The sequence below is a fragment of the Caretta caretta genome, chromosome 3 (assembly GCF_965140235.1).
Source record: "Caretta caretta isolate rCarCar2 chromosome 3, rCarCar1.hap1, whole genome shotgun sequence".
Lineage (NCBI taxonomy): Eukaryota > Metazoa > Chordata > Testudines > Cheloniidae > Caretta > Caretta caretta.
Genome location: NC_134208.1, coordinates 141,656,643 through 141,678,413, shown reverse-complemented (window position 1 = coordinate 141,678,413; position 21,771 = coordinate 141,656,643). Strand labels below are relative to the sequence as shown.

The 21,771-nt window shown below is 36.8% G+C and overlaps 1 protein-coding gene across 1 annotated transcript in view; it reads left to right on the top strand.

The window, feature by feature from the left end:
• ADSS2 (adenylosuccinate synthase 2) overlaps nucleotides 1-21,771 on the top strand; it is a 48,958-nt gene that overhangs the window by 10,593 nt on the left and 16,594 nt on the right. The window contains 7 exon segments of the mRNA XM_075126966.1: nucleotides 6,658-6,760; nucleotides 8,169-8,237; nucleotides 8,920-8,970; nucleotides 13,893-13,959; nucleotides 18,074-18,181; nucleotides 18,437-18,518; nucleotides 20,133-20,259. Of these exon segments, the coding sequence (XP_074983067.1) occupies nucleotides 6,658-6,760; nucleotides 8,169-8,237; nucleotides 8,920-8,970; nucleotides 13,893-13,959; nucleotides 18,074-18,181; nucleotides 18,437-18,518; nucleotides 20,133-20,259 (607 nt within the window).

The window sequence follows — 21,771 nt, the reverse complement described above, 5'->3', positions numbered from 1 at the left end:
ATAATGCTATCTTTAGGAAAAAGACCATTAAAATAGGGAAAAGACTAGTTGTTCCAAAAACTTTTGGATCTACTTTTGAGGAATTTTCTGTTAGAACAGCATGATTCTAATACTGATGGTTCATAAGGAACCACTTAAAGGGGGAAGTTTCTAGAAACTGAATAGCACTAACTAAACGGATAGTATACTGTATTATGAATACCATGGTCTTCTTTCTGGCAATATTTTTGTTAATTTGTCTAAATATTGGTATGCCTCTTATCAGACATTCATGTACTTAACTGCTCTGCTTGTTGAATAACTTGGATATTTCAGGATTATCAGCTAGTGATCAGGGATCATACTATGTTTCATGTAGTTATATAAGCAGACTGCAGTTGTTGAGTTGAAATAACATTTCTCTTCAGTATTGACCATCCTGCAACTACGATCTCTGATTTAAAGGATTGTAGATGGAGTAACTAATAATTAAGGCGTGTAGACTAGTGATTACATTGTGCCTATGCTTTGTGTAAAATGGAATTCCATCAACATTGGAATAATTAATTTAAGAATGTTCTAAAAGAGTACTATGATCTGATAGCTTCAGATATCCTCTTTAGGGTAAAAAAAAAATCACTGCAGTGTCTTAATAGTTATTTAAATATTGTTTGTCCATTAAATTCTTTAGAGGACATCACAAAATTAAAACCATGTATCAAATCATATTGCCAGCTGCCATAAATGATATCCATTAATCCAGCAGTCCCCCCCAATATGAAGAAAAAACAACTTCCCCACTATATCCATCAAGTTAACTGAGCTATGTGTGCGTTTTTATGTATACATAATATGTATATATTTAGAGCTTGGGTAGCCAGGGCTTGAAAAATCCACTTGCAGGATGATTAGAAAACTTTCTTGGCTGACTGCCATCTTCTTCAGCATCTAAACTTTTAACAACAGTTGTAGCGCTTATGGTTGCAAAAGTAATTTATCAACAGAGGTTAAGGTGATAAGTGCTCTTCCAAACTTGACAGAGGGCTCCACTGCCTGCATTGCTGCAGGCAGCTTCCACAAGCTGCAGCAGAGTGCAAATGACCAGGATTCTTGTCAGTTTCCACTGCCATGTTTCATATCCTTTCCAGCAGTAAAACTAACAAGGATCCTGGTCAGTTTTATTCTGGTATCACTTTTGGAAGCTATGAGCAAAACCAGAGGCAGGCATTGTAACTATTCTCTTGGAAGAGGGGATTAAAGGCTGGAAGGAAGAATTCAGACAAAAATATGAATGATAATTGGGAGTTGTTTAGGAACACTTTACTAGATGCTCAAAAAGCCAGAATCAAAGAAAAAGCCTGTCTTGGTTTAAAGAACAAACAGAGAACAAACAGACTTTGGTTTAGAGGGGAAGTGAAGGCAGCTATTTTAAAAAAAAAAAAAAAAAAGGAAGAAAGGGGAAATTTATAGTAACGAATATAAATCAGGAGCTTGGAATTGTCAAAAATTGATAAGGAAAGCAAAGGGAAACGGGGAGAAATCAACGGCCAGCTGAATTAAGGACAATAAGGAAGGATTTTTGTTTTTTTTAAATATATTAGGGGTTTGTTTTTTTTTGTTCCCAACAATGGTATTGGTCCATTGCTAGATGAAATAGTAGAATTATCAATAATAAGGCAGAAGTATTCAATAAATATTTCTGTTCTGTATTTGGGGAAAAACATGATGTAGCCATATCAGATAAAACTCTTTCCTTTCCAATAGTATCTCAGGAGGACGTTAAACAGCAGCTACTAAAGTTAGGCATTTTAAAATAATCAGATCCAGATAACTTGCATCCAAGAGTTTTAAAACAGCTGTCTGAGGAGCTCGCTGGACTAGTTATGTGAATTTTCAATAAATGTTAAAACACCAGGGAGGTTCCAGAAGATTTGAAGAAAGCTAATGTTGTGCTAATATTTGAAAAGGGCAAATAGGATGACCTAGGTAATTATAGTCATGTCAGCCTGACCCCTAAATTGGGCAAGATAATGGAATGGCTGATACAGGACTTTATTAATCAAGAATTAAAGGACGGTAATATAATGCCAGTCAGCACAGGTTTATGGAAAATAGATCCTCGCTAACTTTTTTTTATATGAGCTTACGAAGTTTGGTTGATAAAGGTAATAGTGTTGATGTAATGCACTAAGATTTCTGTAAGGCATTTGGCTTGGTACCACATGACATTTTGATTTAAAAACCTAGAAAGATGCATACATTAAATGAATTAAAAGCTGGCTAATAGGTCTCAATGTAACTGTAAATGGGGAAATCATAGTAGAATGGGTGTGTTCGGGTGGGGTTCCACAGGGATCAGTTCTTGGCCCTACACTATATAACATTTTTATCAATGACCTGGAAGAAAACAAAATCACCACTGATAAAGTTTGCCAATGACCCAAAAATTGGGGGAGTGCTAAATAATGAAGAGGACAGGCTACCAATATAGAGCAATCTGGATTACATGGTAAATTGAGAGCAAGCAAGAAATACATGTTTTTAATATGACTAAATGTATACATCTGGGAACAAGGAATGTAGGCCATACTTATAGGATGGGGGACTCTCTCCTGGGAAGCTGTGACTTTGAAAAAGATTTGGGGTTGATAGAGAATAATCAGCATTGCACTGGGAGCTGTGATCCTGGGATGCATAAACAGAGGAATCTTGGGTAGGAGTAGAGAGGTTATTTTGCCTCTATATTTGGCATTGGTGTGACCGCTGTTAGAATATGGTGTCCAGTTCTGGTGTCAACATTCTTCATGATTTGTGAATAAATTGGAGAGCGTTCAGAGAAGAGCCACAAGAATGATTTAAAGGATTAGAAATATGCCTGTATATAGTGACAGATTCAAGGAGCTCAATTCTTTTTAGCTTAACAAAGAGAAAGTTAAGAGGTGACTTGAAACAGTTTACCAAGAGTTGTGGTGGAGTCAAGATTTAAAAAAAATTTTTTTTTTTTTTAAATCTTGACTGGATGTTTTTCTAAAAGATATGCTCTAGGTAGGAATTATTTTTGGGGAATTTCTGTGGTCTGTGTTATACAACAGGTCAGACTAGATTATCACAATGGTTACTTCTGTCATCAGCATTTGCGGGGAAGGAGGAATGCTGGAAGGACAGCAGTGGAACAGAATATCAAAAATGCCCATGCACCTTTTTCTGGTGATGCTTAAACTTTATTATCAGTGACTAACTATCAGCTTTTGAAATGTTAATAGGCTGCCATCAAAGTCCTATTAAAAAAACAAACAGTTGGCCCACTCCAAATTGGCATAATGTTATCGAGCAGAAAACTCCACAGGTTTAGAAGTAGTTTCTGGACTCTTACTAATTGGCTAACAGGGACTAAAGTTTTTGGGGCAGCAATCCACAAAAATAATCACAGAAATATAGGGCTGGAAGGGACCTCAAGGTCATTTAGTCCAGCCCCCTGTGCACCATCCCTGATAGGTGTTTGTGTAACCTGTTCTTAAAAACCTCCAATTGTGGGTATTCCACAACTTCCTTTGGAAATCTATTCCAGTACTTAACTACCCTTATAACTAGAAAGTTTTTCCTAATATCTAACCTAAGCCTCCCTTGCTGCAGATTAAGCCCTTACTTCTTGTCCTACCTTCAGTGAACATGGAGAACGGTTGATCACCATCCTTTTTATAACCACCTGTAATGTGGTTTATTCAAACCACACATTTGAAGATAGTTACCAGGTCCACCCAGCTTTTCCTAATTTTTTTTTATTCCAGTTTTTTTTACTCAATTAAAATAAGCACTTAAAGCAAGGTAAATTTAATGGAGAGTCAGTAACTGAATTGGGAGAGGTTTGTGCAAAAAGATAAGCAGGAGGGAATTTAATTCAAGTATGTAAAAAAAAAAAAAAGGCAAAACCACAGGTAAAACTGTCCTTTAATCAAGTTCCGTATTCCAGTTAAAGAAGTGTAACTAGAAAAGAAAGTAAGTTTTATCATTAATAGTCTTGGTAAAGTAAAATTTGTTGGTTTGGCCTTTTTCCTTTTGTCATGAAGCATAAGGAGCTTGAAATAATTTTGCTTTTGAAAAAAGGGTGTTTGGGGCTCTAAACTCAGAAGTATTACCAATATAAATTTTAGTCTTTCAGGTTTCTGCTGAGGTCTTGTAAAATCAAAATAAATAATTTGGGATCGGTGTGTATGGTGTATGTTTATCTTTTAAGAAGCAGCAGTGTTAATTCTTCTTTATAGATGAGAAATACTATAAAATGCTTCCAGATCATATTATAAAAGAGGGTAACTATTAAAATATTAAATTTCACTACACAGAAACAGGTAGAAGTGCAAAATATTCTGGGTCTCACCTATTAAATTTTTTAGTTGCTTTACAAAACTGCAATATATGTAGCATCCACTAGATTTCTGTTAGATTAGAACAATTTGAAGTGTTTCTTTTCTACAGATTTACTTTGGAAAAAATGCAATCACAGTGTTCAAAGTTGTGTCTCAAAGATATCCATGTAAAATGTGCTCCATTTTTGAAAGTTAAAATTTCCAAGTTAGTAAAAATTTTTCTTTTTGTTGTTTGTAGGGCAGTTAAGTGTATTTACATTTAATTGAGAATACAATATAAACAAAAGTAATTCATTTAAATTTGTCAGGTTTCACCTGCATTGTAGTTGTAATGCAATACCAAAAATGTTGAGTTTTTTAAAGGAACTGCTTAATCTGACTAGCTCCTCAATAAGCCAAAGTATGTTCCCAGAAAAACAGTAGACAAGACCTGAATTTGTAATGCAAAAAGCAAGGGTGGGGGGAAGCTTCTGAAGACCAGAAAAACTGATGCAGGATTTATATATCTTTTAAAATGCCCTTCTTTTTTTTTTCTTCCCTGTTTTATGAGTTATTTGATACACTATATTGCATATCTGCCAAAATGGTAGAGAAAGATGTAAATGTCAACCGAGAAAGACAGCGGGCCTAACATTTTATAAAAATATCTTTTCTATAAAATATAATTCTTGGATCAGTTAAAACAATTATTCAGATATTGTTATGTGAAATTTAAAAATAGAATAAATGAGTTGATGATAACTTCTTAATAAACACACTCTTACTAGAGTGTCTTTGCTCTTAAATGTGTTCTGCCCATTTATAGCTGTGTTAGTTATTCCAGCGTATTTAGGGTCAAGTACAGATGTAAACTAAATAAAAAATTGCTGAAGATTTTGGCCAAAATCTTGCTGATTTAAAGGTAAATCTGCATTGACTCTTTATTCCCCATATCTGGCACAAAATATAAGTGTACATTCAACCTAGAAAATTTGGCTGATTAGGATTTATCCTAGTGCCATGTTATCAAGGATTTCCAATGAATAGCTTTTAAATGAATTCTTTGGGATTTGTTGCATCACGCATTAAGGTAGATAAGCTTGCAGTATTCATTGGAAACACAAAGAGTTATTTGTTCGGATTTTTTAAAGTTTCAAATGACTAACGGAGAACACTCCGTAATGTAGCTAACTCGTTTCAGTTTTCTGTATGAATGAAAGAAATAAGATGCATGACACAAATCTCTTTGGGATTAAAGGGTAAAATGCTGCCATTCAGCATAATTTGTGATTCTGAATGTACCCAAAACCGCTTTAAGACTCAGACTTCCATATTTCCCAATTAGTAAATCCTTTTAATACTGTAGTAGAAAGAGCCAAGACTATCACATAGCAATACATTCTATGTAAACAGGCTTTCTGTTCCTCAGGAAGATCGTGTTTTGGTTTGTCATGGATCCCTACCCCTTAACAGCTCGGTTCTCTTCACCTTGAAAGGCAGGATGTCCCTTCTGGCTGAAGAAATAGGCTTGGCTAGTTTATGCATACTGAGCATTGGTCAGAAAAATATGTACGGGACAGAGCTCAGAATACAAATTGTGAGCACTCACATGTTGGATTGCTGGTCTGGTCCACCTTGAGGATTTTAAGAAAACTTGAAATATAACTGTGCCAATGATGATTTTGTAGCCTCATCTCCATTCATGTTGCAGTTTCAAAGATTTAACTAAGTGTCCACAGCAATGTGCATATGTGTTTATAGTGTCAGGGGGTAGCCGTGTTAGTCTGTATTCACAAAAACAACAAGGAGTCCGGTGGCACTTTAAAGACTAACAGATTTATTTGAGCATAAGCTTTTGTGGGTAAAAACCCCACTTCTTCAGATGCATGGAGTGAAAATTATATGCGTTTATAGTAGAAATTTTGGATTCAATGGAGCTATTCATATGTGACTTCAAAATTGCAAAGAACAGTTGTGTATTATCACTAATTCTAGAATATTTATGCTTCTACCATGGAAATGGTGACCTACCCTTTAGACTATACCTTTATAAATCTGATCCAAAAGCTTTTTGGATAATTGGAGGGGTTGGGGGAAGAACATATGTTTTAAAAAAAAGTGTAATCATGTAAGTGTCAAAAGCAGGTATAGAAAAAGAACAGCCGTTGAAATTGTCAAGTTAATCACGATGATTCACTTGGACTCCCTCCTATTTTAATAGACACACGGGAGCTGCAAATTTGGGAGGGGAACCAAGGTAGCCCAAACTCCAGTTCTCCATACTTGTTGATCTTCAGTTATACTGAAAGCAATAAATCAATGTTTGATTTTGCAGGGAGGCAACAATGCTGGGCATACTGTTGTTGTAGATTCCGTGGAATATGATTTTCATCTCTTACCCAGTGGGATCATCAATCCAAAAGTCATTGCATTCATTGGTAAGTATGGCATTTTCCAAAACTGCAATTTTAACACCAATACAAGTCCAGACTCTTGGAGTTCTAGAAGCCATCAACATCCACTACAGCTCAGAGCATAGTGGGTCAGGAACTTCTTACTCCTGCTCAACCCTTTTCTCCCCTTGCTCAGAAGGACTTGGGCCCTGGGTCCAGAGAGTCTTTGCAGCCTCACTGCATTGTCCTCACTCAGTTTTGAAATTTGGACTCTGGTCACTTTTTTTCTCATTTGCTTTATTGCTGTTGCTTTATGCTCAAATAAATTTGTTAGTCTCTAAGGTGCCACAAGTCCTCCTTTTCTTTTTCCTACCACTGTAACCTTTCTCTGCTCTTCTCTCTCCTTTCTTTACCACCTTCCCGGTTTCTCTATCTCTTTACTCATTTCCAGAATCCCTTCCCACCATTTCTTTCTCCCACTTCAACCTCAGTGAGTGACCACCAAAAAATCCCCTCAATGGTTATAAGTAATGATACTTTTTTTCCCTCTCTTCATGGATTGAAGGGCCGTGAGTGCAGGGCCACCAGGTCCCAAAAGAGGTACCTGCTACCATATTACTCCTTTCAGATGTCCTTCTGCCCCAGGACCACTAGTGACTTGTGTGTGTAGTGACTAGTCCCCTGATCTTTCAGGAGAGTATTACTGTGCTGAAGGCATTCTGTGTTTAAGAACAACTTCACATCTACTGAGCTTAGCATGACCCTAAGATTGTTCAGTTTTTGTGCTGGGGAAAGCCATTCCATAACAATATACTTCAGCACTCCTTAGTGACTGTTGCAGTTATGTACTATTTGCCTTTTTAGGGAACAGGTAAGTGCAGTGATCCAAATTGCTGATAGGAAAGAATGACTATGAGCAACCTCAACTCACTGATTGATACAGTTTCTCTTTTTGCTAGCACAATGACAACATTGGCTTTGTTTTTGCAACACAGGGTGAGAATAATGTATTAGATTATCAATATCTCTAGTGAAAATAGAAAGAAAGAAATAAAAAAGGCTTGTAAAAACCATAAGAATATTTTAAAAACAGCTTGTATTACCCTAGGAAAAGTAAGTCTATGAAATGAATTAATTTTTGGAGGTGATGAAGGAGAAATACTGCTGTGCAACAGACAGGAATGCAGTTATTTTTCATCATGAAATAAGAATGTTAAATTTCCAATTTAGAGGAGTTTAGTGCATGCAGCTAGGGACCTATGTACTTTAGCTGTAGGTCAGGGAGTTTCTTATACCTTAAATTCCTAAGGATGAAGGTAGTATAATGGAACAGTTTTTGAAATGTATGTCTTAAAATATTCTTTATGCAGAAAAATGAATCATGGATATGTAAGAAACTAGTTTTTCATGTCTGGTGTCATACATTAAACTCTGTATTCCTGATTTCCTTCAGGAAATGGTGTGGTGATTCACTTGCCAGGACTGTTTGAAGAAGCAGAGAAAAATGTAAAAAAAGGAAAAGGTGAGAACAACCTTTTAAGGTATTATTTTAAAAGGGGGCATAAATGCTTTCTCACAGGGATCTAGCTAGCAGTGCTACGCCTAGCATAGAGGCCAGGAGAAACCATATGGCATGTCCTACCAGAGCTCTTCTTGCTCACTTCTGGCAGCAATCCTGCAAGGACTCACAGAGCTCTGTTAGTCCCTGCAGCTCCCATCAGGAGTCTCCTTAGAGCCTCCTAGAAAGATGCATTTATTAAGTTTCAAATAATGGATTTAAGGCAAATGATAGGAATGCCAGATAGTAACCTGACAGAAAATGTATTTATCCAACTTCTGTAGCCATTTTTAAAGAAAATGGTCTTGAAAGAAACCCAGAAGGAAGAAAATTCTAACATTGGTAACAGAACAGCTGAGCTTGTTTTAGCAACAGTGAGAAACTTGAAAAATTTCCCTAGTGTATGTAGAATGCCTAGAAGTTTAAACTTGTGATAAGCAGCCTGCATTTCCTGGCTTTGTAGGTTCAAGTCAGACCTTAACAATTGGAAATTGTTTGCTTTTTCTGGTGACTCAGTTTGGTGCTTCTTTTAAATGGCTTCCATTTTCAAATCTATAATTAGTCTTTAGAAGTTTTGCTTATTCCATCATGAAAATAAAAGTGATATACAAAACATAATTTAAACTTTTTTTCATTTGTTTTTAAGGACTAGAAGGCTGGGAAAAACGACTAATAATTTCTGACAGAGCTCATATTGGTAAGATGCCATACTGTATCTATTTTTATTGATTTCCATAAGAATTTCCTCAGACTTTTCAAAGAAACTGAATAGCTGGCAATTTTATTTTATCTATAATTTATCATTATTGCAGTGGCCAAAGGTTCCAGTTAGGGATCAGGGCTCAATTATGTTAGGCACTATAGCTTCTTTAATATTTACCTTTTTTTTTATTTTTAAAAATGTGGAACCACTCTAGACTCAAACATTTTAGTTTGACTCATTAAGCTGATTCCAAATGCATATCATGTTTTCTCAGAAAGCAGTTCAAAAGTTACTTGAATGTTTGAAGACTTCATTGCCCATTTCAATATAGAATTTGTGCTCTCCTCTTCATAGGAATCCTTGCCTTATATTTTTGCTTCTCTCGGGGATCACATGGGCTTTTGGAGAACACCAATTAAACAGTGACTTCAAGTTATAACCCTTTGAACACAGACCTTGTAGTAAAATCAGATTTAGAGTGTCCCTGTAATAAAATCAGATTTAAAGTGAGAGGCCCTCCCAATCATCCAAAAATGCTTTTTATGCTGGAGGCCTTTTAATTACTGACTTCTCTGACCATTTGTTCCTTCTACAGCATGTGGATGATCTTCACCTGTCTAGAGGCTAAATCTATACAATAGTGTTTAATGAATGTATGTAGAGACCTCTATAAGTCTGTCTACACTGGGAATTTGACCAAGTGTTGATACTCAGCAACAATGGGTCTCTCTGGAGAAGAACTGAAAAGTTTTGATAATGTAAAAAAATGTGATTGAGATCTAGGCACTGTATACACAGGGAACTTGACTGTCATAGCTACTGCGGAATAAGTTATTCCACAACAGCAACTCTGGAATAGCTTAAACTCCTGTGTAGACAGTAGTCTACATCAGTGGTTCCCAAACTTGTTCCACCACTTGTTCAGGGAAAGCCCCTGCCGGGCTGGGCCAGTTTGTTTACCTGCCGCGTCCGCAGGTTTGGCCGATCGCGGCTCCCAGTGGCTGCAGTTCGCTGCTCCAGGCCAATGGGAGCCGCTGGAAGCAGCGGCCAGTACATCCCTCAGCCTGCGCCGCTTCCAGCGGCTCCCATTGGCCTGGAGCAGCGAACCGCGGCCAATGGGAGCCGCGATCAGGCGAACCTGCGGACACGGCAGGTAAACAAACTGGCCCGGCCCGGCAGGGGCTTTCCCCGCACAAGCGGCGGAACAAGTTTGGGAACCACTGGTCTAGATAAAAAGCGACTTTAGTCCAGTATAATTATACTGCTCACAAAGCAGAATAATCGTTCTGGAATGAATAAAATCACTTTTATTCCAGAATAAGTCTATATGGGGAGTTATTCTGGAACAGCTATGCCAGTTAACTTCCCCTGTGTAGACAAGATCCTAGTTCAGAAGGACCAGTTGCTGACTACCATTATCAGTAATTGATCTGTTTAGTAAAAAGAAAAGGAGTACTTGTGGCACCTTAGAGACTAACCAATTTATTTGAGCGTAAGCTTTCGTGAGCTACAGCTCACTTCATCGGATGCATGCTCCGATGAAGTGAGCTGTAGCTCACGAAAGCTTATGCTCAAATAAATTGGTTAGTCTCTAAGGTGCCACAAGTACTCCTTTTCTTTTTGCGAATACAGACTAACATGGCTGTTACTCTGAAACTGGTCTGCTTAGAGTGGATGTTTTGAACTTTTCTGAATGGAAACAGCCTCGAGGTTTGCTTGCATAGTAGGGTTGCCTCATGAACATTGATACATGGCCTCTGAGTTGTCCTTCTAGCCTGTAACTGGATATGAGACAAGTCATATTCCATGGCTGTCCTGGAGACATAAGGCCCTGATGAATTAGTGTTTATTAAAAAACAAAACATAAAGCTAGGTGTACTTTTCTATGAGTTTTAGTTAACTTCAGGTAAAAGCTTATGCCCAGCTTGCAGGAAAGGGATTTGCACAGTATGGATAGTTAAAATGTCAACATGAGGTGTTAGATTGCTCTTTAATAGGTATCTTTTCACCCATTGACCAGCCTTCTGGCTCTTGTTTTCCTCCACTTATGTTCTGTGTATTGTAATTTAAAATATTATAATGCCTTAATGTGGTATAAGCATTTTAATCAATCTAAATAATTTTCTTTAAAAAAAATGGTTCTAACTGTTTAGGGTAATCTAAGGAATTTGATCATTTTTAAACTATATGGGGAAGAGGTAGGAATACCAAAAAAGCAAATTTTATTGCAGAAAGACTAGAGTACTCATTAAAGCTGAGTCCGCTTTTTTTGTTATCCTTCCTGTGTGTGCATTGAGTAGAAGATTTCAGGTCCAATGCAATCATTATTGGACCTTCAGGAATGTATTATTTTTAAGAAAAATATACTTACACAGTGACGTCAGGTGACTGGTAGTCCCCTGCAGTGCCGTACCTTAATTATATTTGGCATAAGTTTTCCCCCACCGTTTGTTTGTTTGTTTGACAAGATACAAAGCAAATGTGAAAGGCTTAGCATGATCAGTGTTTTGAGTAAGCTCTCTCTTTGTTTTAGGAGTAATGTATTGTTCCCAAACATTTGCTGATGAACTGTGTAAAACTCGTCTACCTTCTTCATCTTTACTAGGATGGCTTTACTAGTCCAAAATTCCCCCTCTCCCAGTCATTTTTCTGTTGATAAATGTCTTCCTGATAGATAGTTTATGGGGTTTAAGCTCTCCCCACAATGAGTTACAAAAAGCTTAAAATTAGAGCTGTCAATCGCAGTTAACTCACGCAATTAACTAAAAAAAATTAATCGCACTTATAATAATAGAATATCATTTGTAAATCATTAAATATTTTTGGATGTTTTTCTACATTTTCAATATGGATTTCAATTACAACACAATACAAAGTGCACAGTGCTCACTTTATATTATTATTTTTGATTACAAATAAATGCACTGTAAAAACGATAAACAAAAATTTTCAATTCACCTCATACAAGTACTGAAGTGCAGTCTCTTTATCATGAAAGTGTAATTTACAAATGCAGATTTTTTTTTTGTTTTGGTTACATAACTGCACTCAAAACAAAACATTTGTAAAACTTTAGAGCCTACAAGTCCACTCAGTCCTACTTCTTGTTCAGCTAATCGCCAAGACAAACATGTTTGTTTACATTTATGGGAGATAATGCTGCCCACTTCTTATTTACAATGTCACGTGAAAGTGAGAATAGGTACTCTCATGGCACTGTTGTAGCCGACGGAGCAAGGTATTTTTACATGCCAGATATGCTAAACATACTCCTTCCATGCTTTGGCCACCATTCCAGAGGACATGCTTCCATGCTGATGATGCTCGTTTAAAAAAAAGTGTCAATTAAATTTGTGACTGTACTCCTTGGGAGGAGAATTGTATGTCTGCTGCTCTGTTTTATCCACATTCTGCATATATTTCGTGTTCTAGCAATCTCGGATGATGACCCAGCACATGTTCGTTTTAAGAACACTTTCATGGCATATTTGACAAAATGCAAAGAAGGTACTGATGTGAGATTTCTAAAACTAGCTACAGCACTCGACCCAAAGTTTAAGAATCTGAAGTGCCGTCCAAAATCTGATAGAGACAAGGTGTGGAGCATGCTTTTAGAAGTCTTAAAAGAGCAACACTCTGATGCGGAAACTACAGAACCACCAAAAAGGAAAATCAATCTTCTCCTGGTGGCATCAGACTCACATGAGGAAAGTGAACATGCATCAGTCCACACTGCTTTGGATCGTTATCAAGCAGAACCGATCATCAGCATGGAAGCATGTCCTCTGGAATGGTGGTTGAATCATAAAGGGACATATGAATCTTTAGCACATCTGGCATATAAATCTCTTGCATCGCCAGCTACAACAGTGCCATGCGAACTCCTGTTCTCACTTTCAGGTGACATTGTAAACAAGAAGCAGGCAGCGCTATCTCCTGCAAATTGTAACCAACTTTGTTTGAGTGATTGGCTGACCAAGAAGTAGGACTGAGTGGACTTGTAGGCTCTAAAGTTTTACGTTGTTCTATTTTTCAATGCAGTTTCTTTTGTACATAATTCTACATTTGTAAGTTCAGCTTTTATGATAAAGAAATTGCACTACAGTACTTCTGAGGTGAATTGAAAAATAGTTTTTTGTTTTACAGTGCAAATATTTGTAATAAATAAATATAAAGTGAGCACTGTACACTTTGTATTCTGTGTTGTAATTGAAATAAATATATTTGAAAATGTAGCAAACATCCAAAAATATTTAAAATAAAAGGTATTCTATTATTGTTTAACAGCGTGCGATTAATCGCGATTAATTTTTTTAATCGCTTGGCAGCCCTAGTTAAAATGTCTCACTTGCTCTTTGTCCATATGACTTGTTACTAAATATCTTTTGCTGGGTTTGTTGGGTTGTATAGTGTTTTCCCTCCTCCTTTGGGCAAGTATAAAATTGGAATAAATGCTAATTACTCTCTGAAAGTCTTTTTAAAGCATACACAGGTCTGTGGTACAGCATTTGGCAATTAGAACACTAAGACAATTTCAGACTTGTTAGATGCTTCAGAGGCTTCTTTTTTCTACTGAAGACCATTCAAAATAGAAGATGTAACTTACAAAAAGGAAGAAGGCTCCAAACTTTACAGCATGCTTCTTAGTTGGAGTTCACCATTTTGTTCTCCATGTAGGAAAAAAAGCACTGTTGATCCTCAGCTAGCTGTGAGAACCTCTCTTATCGCAAACATAAAACACTTCAATAGAATGGCTTATATTACCTAACCATTATATGATTATTTTCACCATGTTAATCTGCACTCAAAGAAATTGAGAAAAAATCATGTGGATATCATTAATTTCAGTTTCAAATTGTTGCACATGTAGTCTTGTCCAAATTTGCATTTTAAGAGTTTTTCTTTAATTTCCTTAGTATTTGACTTTCATCAGGCTGCAGATGGCATTCAAGAACAACAAAGACAAGAGCAAGCAGGAAAGAAGTATGTAATTTTCTTTTGTGTGTGAAAATATGGGAGTATGAAGTTCAAAAAAAAAAAATCCAGTTTTCAAATCTTGACAAACCCTAAAGACAATAAAATAATGATAAAGTAGCATGAAGTTTTCCGGGGTTCATTTTTAGACATATCTTAACATAAGTGTCCCACCAATGACAAATAATAGGATCACAGTCTTAAAGTATGGGTCATACCACAATATTTTTGGTACAGAAAGGGACAAAACAGCTGACGCTTCCCAGAACTTAAATTAGGTCTTTTTCTAAAGAGCCATCTTTGAGTAGTGTTGTCTCCTGGACTGAGAAATTATGAAGACTGGCAGAACTGAAGTATCATTGATTAATTTTGCTTTGTTCAGAAGTGCACATGAAACATGAATGTTCATGCTGTGCATTATATGCCACCTGCTATCTCTGTTCTATCTGAGCTTTCTAATGAATTTTAAAACTTACAACCTAATCACAAGGTATTTTTGTAAGTTTCAGTAACTTGCCAGCTCTGGGATGGAAGCAGCTGGCTGAGTGAACAACATAACATATATCTGCAAATGAAAATAAACATATTATGTGAATTTCTAAGGTGCCAGTATATTTCAGCCCAGATATGGAAGATTTGTCTATATGGACGAATGAGTGAGTAACTCTTTGCTGTTGCTGCCAGTAAAAGGGATCATTCATGACTGACCTCATGAAGTGGACACTTGTGCTCAGGGAAATGTGTGTGCCGAGAAGTGCCTGAAAAGACACTGTGTGTATATAAAGTCTGCTGCAGTTTCCACGGTATGCATCCGATGAAGTGAGCTGTAGCTCACGAAAGCTCATGCTCAAATAAATTGGTTAGTCTCTAAGGTGCCACAAGTACTCCTTTTCTTTTTGCGAATACAGACTAACACGGCTGTTACTCTGAAACCTGAGACAATCTCATTGCACATAAGCCACTATTGGATGGTAACAGATTTCAGTTACTTCTGCCCATGGTCACGCTGAAAACCTCCATGCTTGTCTTTGTCCAGTGCTAGCTAACTCTCATTTCCAATTCATTTAAGAATGAAAAAGCAAACTAAAAAAATCTTTTTTTTTTTATGAGCAGATATCTGCATGCTAACTTTTAGCTAAGAACAATTTTTTATGGCCCACTTACAAATCACTGCAAGATGACATTTGTAATAGAAACACTGTTGATCCTCACTTAGCTGTGAGAGAACCTCTCTATAGCAAACATAGAACACTTCAATAGAATGGCTTATGTTACCTAACCAATAAATGATTATTTTCCCCGTGTTAATCTGCACTCAAAGAAATTAACAGTACAAACTACATATTAGTTTAATTTTCCTTTTTAATTTACAAACAAGACATCTGAGTGTTAAGATCTTTCACTCTATTTTGTATCACTCTGGTGATATATGTTGTAGAAATCTCACAGCAGTCATGTAATGCTTCAAGCTGATGGTGAAACAAAGCTGGTCAAATTCTCACTATTTTAGTTAAGTGAGTAATAAAATACAATATGTTTAGGGGTCAGATTTTCTGTGACCTGAGGCTGAAGACAGTATTGTTATCTATCCCTGAGGGATCCAGTCTCAACGCTAACAGAAAGTAAACTTTTGTTTCTAGATTGCTGGTTTGAATCTAGTCTGGATTGATAGTGACCAACAATATACCTATCATCTCTTTCATGCTGTCAAGATGTTGACTTTTGCCTCCATGCTACCAATAATGCCAACCTTTGTTACCCACTTGTTAAAATTTCAAATGAGTACCTTTGCATTTTCTCCTATTCTGCCCCTGGCAAATGGGAGGAGCTTTGTGTAAGCATTTGCAAAGTCACTTAATTGTCCTTTTTCAAATCCATCTTTAAAACTCATATCTGTTGTGGTACCTACAAAAAACTTAACTATAAGGTAGCTGGTTTACTGAGATTCCTGCCTATCGTATTGATCAGTATTATCTCAGTTTCTTTGTGCTCTCCCATTTGTCTGTGTACTCACCTGCTCCGCCTAGGTATGCCTGCATCTTTTGATCAGAGATTTTTGATAGTAGTGCCTGGACTGTGCATGCTCCACATACATCCTTGTGCCCTGTGACAAGGCTATATGGGGCTGCATGGGTGAACCACCCTAAGTTCCTTCTCAACTGCCATTGGCCTGAGATGAAGTCTGCAGCACGTGTCTGTTACCTGTTTAGCATTTAGATTTTTAGTTTTTCCTTTTTTTTTCCTTTTTCTCTTTTAAAAAAAAAATCCTTTTATTCTTTGATATATTTAACTAGAAGTGCTAGAACTTCCCTTTCTTGGGTTGTCTCTCTTTTTTATTGTTTTTTCCATGGGAATGCTGGATTAAAAAGGGGCCATTTCTTCTGCTGTGTGGCTATTCTGATCAGAGACAGGCATTCCCAGTGGCTCTGCTCTTTGTGTGATACCCATGTTCCTAGTAAGTGCAAGATCTGCACATCCTTCAAGGGTAGCCTCCCTACTCTTCACCATTCCTCCTCCCATTTCAACTCCAGTGAGTGCCCACCAAAAAACAAATCCCATAGTTTTTGTGAGATAAATAAAACAATAGCCTGTTCACCCTTTTTCCTAACACAGACAGAGGACATAAAGTCCCAGCAACATCTAACAACTGCTGTCTTCTCCACTGTACTTTCTGGGGACAGAACTCCAAAAACCTCCCTCTCCTGCATCAGGTCCAACACTAGACATCCCAGAACTGTTTTCTATCAGAAAATGCAATGGCTTTATATAAACCATTCATCTTCTTGGCCCGATCATGTCTGCCAGCCTCCAGTTTCTTTCCCTCTCCATCTACTCTGTCCTCTCCCCTTTTAACATACCCTCCATTCCTTTGCTCAAGTCTGCTCTCCCTCAAAATTCACTTTAAGCTTTATTTAATTTGTAATAAGAATATTAATATTGATAAGCAAAAGGCTCGTGTTACATCTTGTCTACCTACAAACTTAACATTGTATTATGTAACTTTTGTGCTCCCTTTCCCCTATTTCTCACTCCAAATTCATCCTTAATCTTTTTACTGATTTCACTTGTTTTGTCCTGTCTTAACTTTACATTGAAAACTTTCAGAGGCTTGACCAGTTTTGTTTTTCAGGCACTTCTCGGCACACAAAAGTAATACTGGTGTGAATTTAGAAGCCTAAACATTAATGTCCCTATCCAATTAACAGTGGATGATGCCTCAGAAGACTGTATATTGTGGCTGTATATTAATCCAATTAGAATGGTTTAGACACAGGTACTAAGCCCATTTTAGGTGAGCTTTCTTATGATGCCTCTCAGAAATGCCTTTAAAACTTAAAAAAAAAAAAAAAAAAAAAAAAAAAACAACAAACCATTCATTTTGGTGAAATGTCATGACAGGACTTTAGAATTAAAAATTAGGGCAAAATTGTATATGAGGAATCCTTGCTGAAGTCATCAGATTTTGCCAAAATTCAAGTCTTATATAACCAATGAATAATACATTTAGAATAATAGAGTTTTTCATCAGTAGATATCAATGTACTTAATACAAGAGTAGATTTTTTTGAAGCCCTGTTTTGTTTTGTTTTCTAATTGGAAATTGAGAATAAAGTTGCTTTGCAATCTCTCAATACAGTATACAATCTGTTTGTAGACTACCATTTTATTAGCTTGTTTCTCATTCTTCTGATCAGGTCTAGGTTTTTCTGTTGTTCTTCCTCTCTGAAAGCAGTGGAGACAAATAATTGTATTTTGCAGTTCTGCTTCCAGATAAAAGAAGACTAGTGTCAGTCCTACATTGTTTCAGGAGAAACAATTTAGATACCTTCTTGTTTTAGACTAGCTGCTTAATTTTTCAGATGCTAGCAGTTCTGCAAATCTAATTAATTCTTGAAGGTATTTCATATCTCCGAAACTTCAGTCTATGCATGTCCTCTTCTGATACTGAGCAATGTTCCTGTTCTTCTTGTTCCTATGTGGTGGTGGTCTTTTCTAGTGTTTATTGAAAGATTTCACATACATATTTTAAATGTAGTCCTGTGTCTTTTGTCACTTCAGTTAAAATTAGCTCTTTGTCCTCTCATTTTGAGAGTAATATGTATGACTTTTACTTTTTTGAAAGCTTGGGAACTACTAAAAAAGGGATTGGTCCAGTGTATTCTTCGAAAGCAGCTCGAAGTGGCCTCAGAATGTGTGATCTTGTTTCCGATTTCGGTGAATTTTCTGAGAGGTAATTCTAGTTTATTTGAAATGTAACCTTTCAAGCATAACTTTAGACTAACGGTACCCTAATTATATTAATGGTATATTTTTGGCATGTTCCAGTAAATATCTAATTTGTATTCCAGAAAGTCTTAACTGGATGCATCTATCTGAATTTTCTTTTAATAGTGTAATCACAAAGTAACTTTATATCAAGAGGTGGCAAATGAAATCTTAAAATGTTGCTGAGTAAAATTATGAAAGAATTGTTTTTGCCTTTCAGGTTCAAAGTGTTAGCTAACCAGTACAAAGCTATATATCCAACCTTAGAGATAGACCTTGAAGGGGAATTGAAAAAACTCAAGGTAAAACTATTTGTGTTACAACAAATTATTTAATTGTATGTGCTCTTATTGTGAATCCCTAGAATGCAGATCATGAAACATTTATGTGAGTTTCTATTTTGATAAATAACCCACAGATGTCTGATAATATATCAATTGTTAAATAGATTTCTAGTTCTTATTTTAAGAAGACTGTCAGTCTTACTTTGTGCTCTGTTGGCACATTCTACTTCAGGAAGATTATTTTAAATTAAAAAGGAATTGGGTGCTTAGAACACAAATGTCACCTCAAGTTTCTTAACATATATCAGCCAAAAAAGTAAGCGTTAAAATTAGGGGGTTTGAAAGCAAATTTGTTATGATGAAGAACAGGGAGAGAACTGAGAACATAAGTCTGAACACTGCAGTTAATTGTTAGAATTCTAAAGAGACTTGAGCAAAGACTTTATTACCAAACATCCACGAAAAAAAGTTATCCTTTTAGCAGTTTCTTGATTATCATTGGACCCAGTTTCTTGACACACAGATGAGTTGAAGAGTGGAGCATTTGGAGTTCTTCCCTTCCAGTTAACTGTAAAATTATGTACTTTTTTTATCTGTGGAATTCTATGAGCCCGATTGATGGAGAATCAGTTACATGTTGAAGTTGAAGATTACATGTCTGTAATCCTTTTTTTATACTTACATCTGCACTATATTCGGGGCGGTGGGAGTGGGGGAGCCAATAGATCAACAATTTACTGTGTGGAGTGGAAACATAAAAACATCACAGTGCCTGGGGGGAAGTGACTTGTATTTATTGTGCTTTTTACAGTGGTATACTAAAATGTTGAAAGAGTAAAGCTGTGTGCTCCATAAAAACCAAGTCATTAGTATGGGACAGCATCTATTTATACTTAGGGGGGACAGGACGTATGCTCAGTACTAATTTGCATGTTACAAAATGCTTAGTTCCTGATAGGTAATAGTAAGACAACCCCTCTCTCCATTAGCATAAAAATATAGAGCCATTAGGCCATGGGTTCCAGATAGTCACTAATGAAATTTCAGAGTACTGGCTTTTGTGGGAAGTCTTAAACACTTGCAAATAAGTTGCTGAATGTAATAAAATGTTTCTTTTTAGCTACATGTTTGAGTATTAATTTGGTCTTTCAGATTTGTATTTGTAAAATATTCAAAATGCTGTGTTTAAGAATTTTTGGATTAGATTTTCATTTTTTGCTTGCTTTTTGTCCTTGTGGGAAGAGATCCTCATATCCATTATCTCTGCCCTTGGCCTTCATTACCACCACACAGTGCCCCTCACATCTTTCTGATCAAATAGAACTGGGGGATGACCAGCACCACAGGAAAGCCCAGTATCTTTCTAGAATTGTCTATGAAGGATTATTTCTGAATGTGTACCCCACTTCATTTCCTCTATGCCAAAGGAATGAGTGGGTTGTCAGTATGGGCAGTAGCACTTGGACTGCAAATCAAACCTGGTTACTTATATGGCAGAGGAGTACTCATAAGGCCTCTGGCTGGCTTTATCATAGTGCAACGTATAACTAGAGTATATTGTACACCTAATCATTCTGGATTTATAACTTACTAATTAAAATCAATCTTTAAAAATTATTTGGTATTACTTAGGGCTACATAGAAAGGATTAAACCAATGGTGAGAGATGGTGTTTATTTCATACATGAGGCTCTACATGGACCACCAAAGAAAATCTTAGTAGAAGGTGCAAATGCAGCATTACTGGACATTGATTTTGGTAGGTATAACTTTTTCTGAGAAACTCGGTGGCATGTATGTGCCATGAAGGGAAAATGTCTAGTGGCTGTGCCATGCATAGGTGCTCTTGTGGAAAATGTGTGTTTGTATTATGAGGAAGCACTAGACTTCCTATTTTAGGTCAGATTTTGACTCCACACTAAAATTCTCTCCCCCCACCCCCCAAAAATCAAACCACTCTTTGAGTTTTGGGTCTTAGAAAAAAGAGGTGTTAATTTACATTTAGGAAATTCTTCTAAAGTGTTTTGGAAGTCAGTAAAAGTATTCACACATGAGGTCAGGAATTGGCCCTTGATTTGATTTTTAAGAATAACTTGTTGAATGGTGTTGGTGTTATAGTTGGCTAAACCAATCACATGCAATTAACTAGTTAATTTGCATATAGCAGTCCTGTTAAAAAGCTGAGTAAATTACTATGGGCTTTTCTTAGCATTTATAAAAGTCATATTTCATAGCTCACAGTTGTGGAGCAGAGCTGTGAAAATACTTTATGAAAAGAACTGAGCTACCTAGCAGTGATGTTTTCTATATACATTTATTTTACAGTATGACAAGATATTTTTAGTGTAAATTACTACAATACTTCAAAGTATGCAATATTACAGGCTATTGTGAGCTTATTAAACTAAAGATAGTGTTTTTTACTTACATGGCTTATGAACTATCTACCTGAGAGAACTACTTTCTCCATGCTATACCTCTACATTTGAGATAGCAAATTCTATATTTTCTTGGATGTTAGTGTTTTCTCAGGGTGTACATCTGTGCTGCATTTCCTTACAGCGACATGTAGCGTACATACACTCCACGCCTCCATAACACAGGTATAAATAGTAGTGTAGACAGTGAGGCATTGCTTAGGCGAGAAAATTGAAGACATCTCTGAACCCTTAGGGTATGTATCCTACACAGCTCTCTATGCACCCAAGCAGTGCCACTCCATAGCAATGTAGTGTCTCTCTGCCCTCCACCGCAGGGAAAGACTCAGACAGTGTGGAAAGGCTCCAGCAGCTTCCTGTGGTGAGGAAAGGTTCCCGCAGTGGGGAACTTCCAAAGCCTTTCCCAACTGTCTACTCCCCACCAGAGCCTTTCATGGCCATATGTAGCTACACACGAGTATGGACGCTGCAGTTTGTAGTTACACGTATGTTGATGCCAGTGGTGTGCAGTGTAGACATGCCTTCAGTCTCCTTTCAAAATCTTCATATTTTTGCTGTGTGTGAATGTACTATGTAGTAGAGACACAGACAATACTTTCTGGTGACGCAAGCCAATTTTTGACTTGCATGTCCCTTCAAAGTTGCTTCACTATCTGGGCTTGATCCTGTGCCAATTGATGTCAGTGGTAAATCTCCTGTTGGTTTTAGTGGGGCAGGAATGCACATTGCACAGAAGAAAATTAGGAATTTATTAAATATGAAAAAGAGAACCTAACTGCAAACGGTACTCATTTTGGTGTTCTTCATAGCTTTACGAAATCCACCAATGAGCT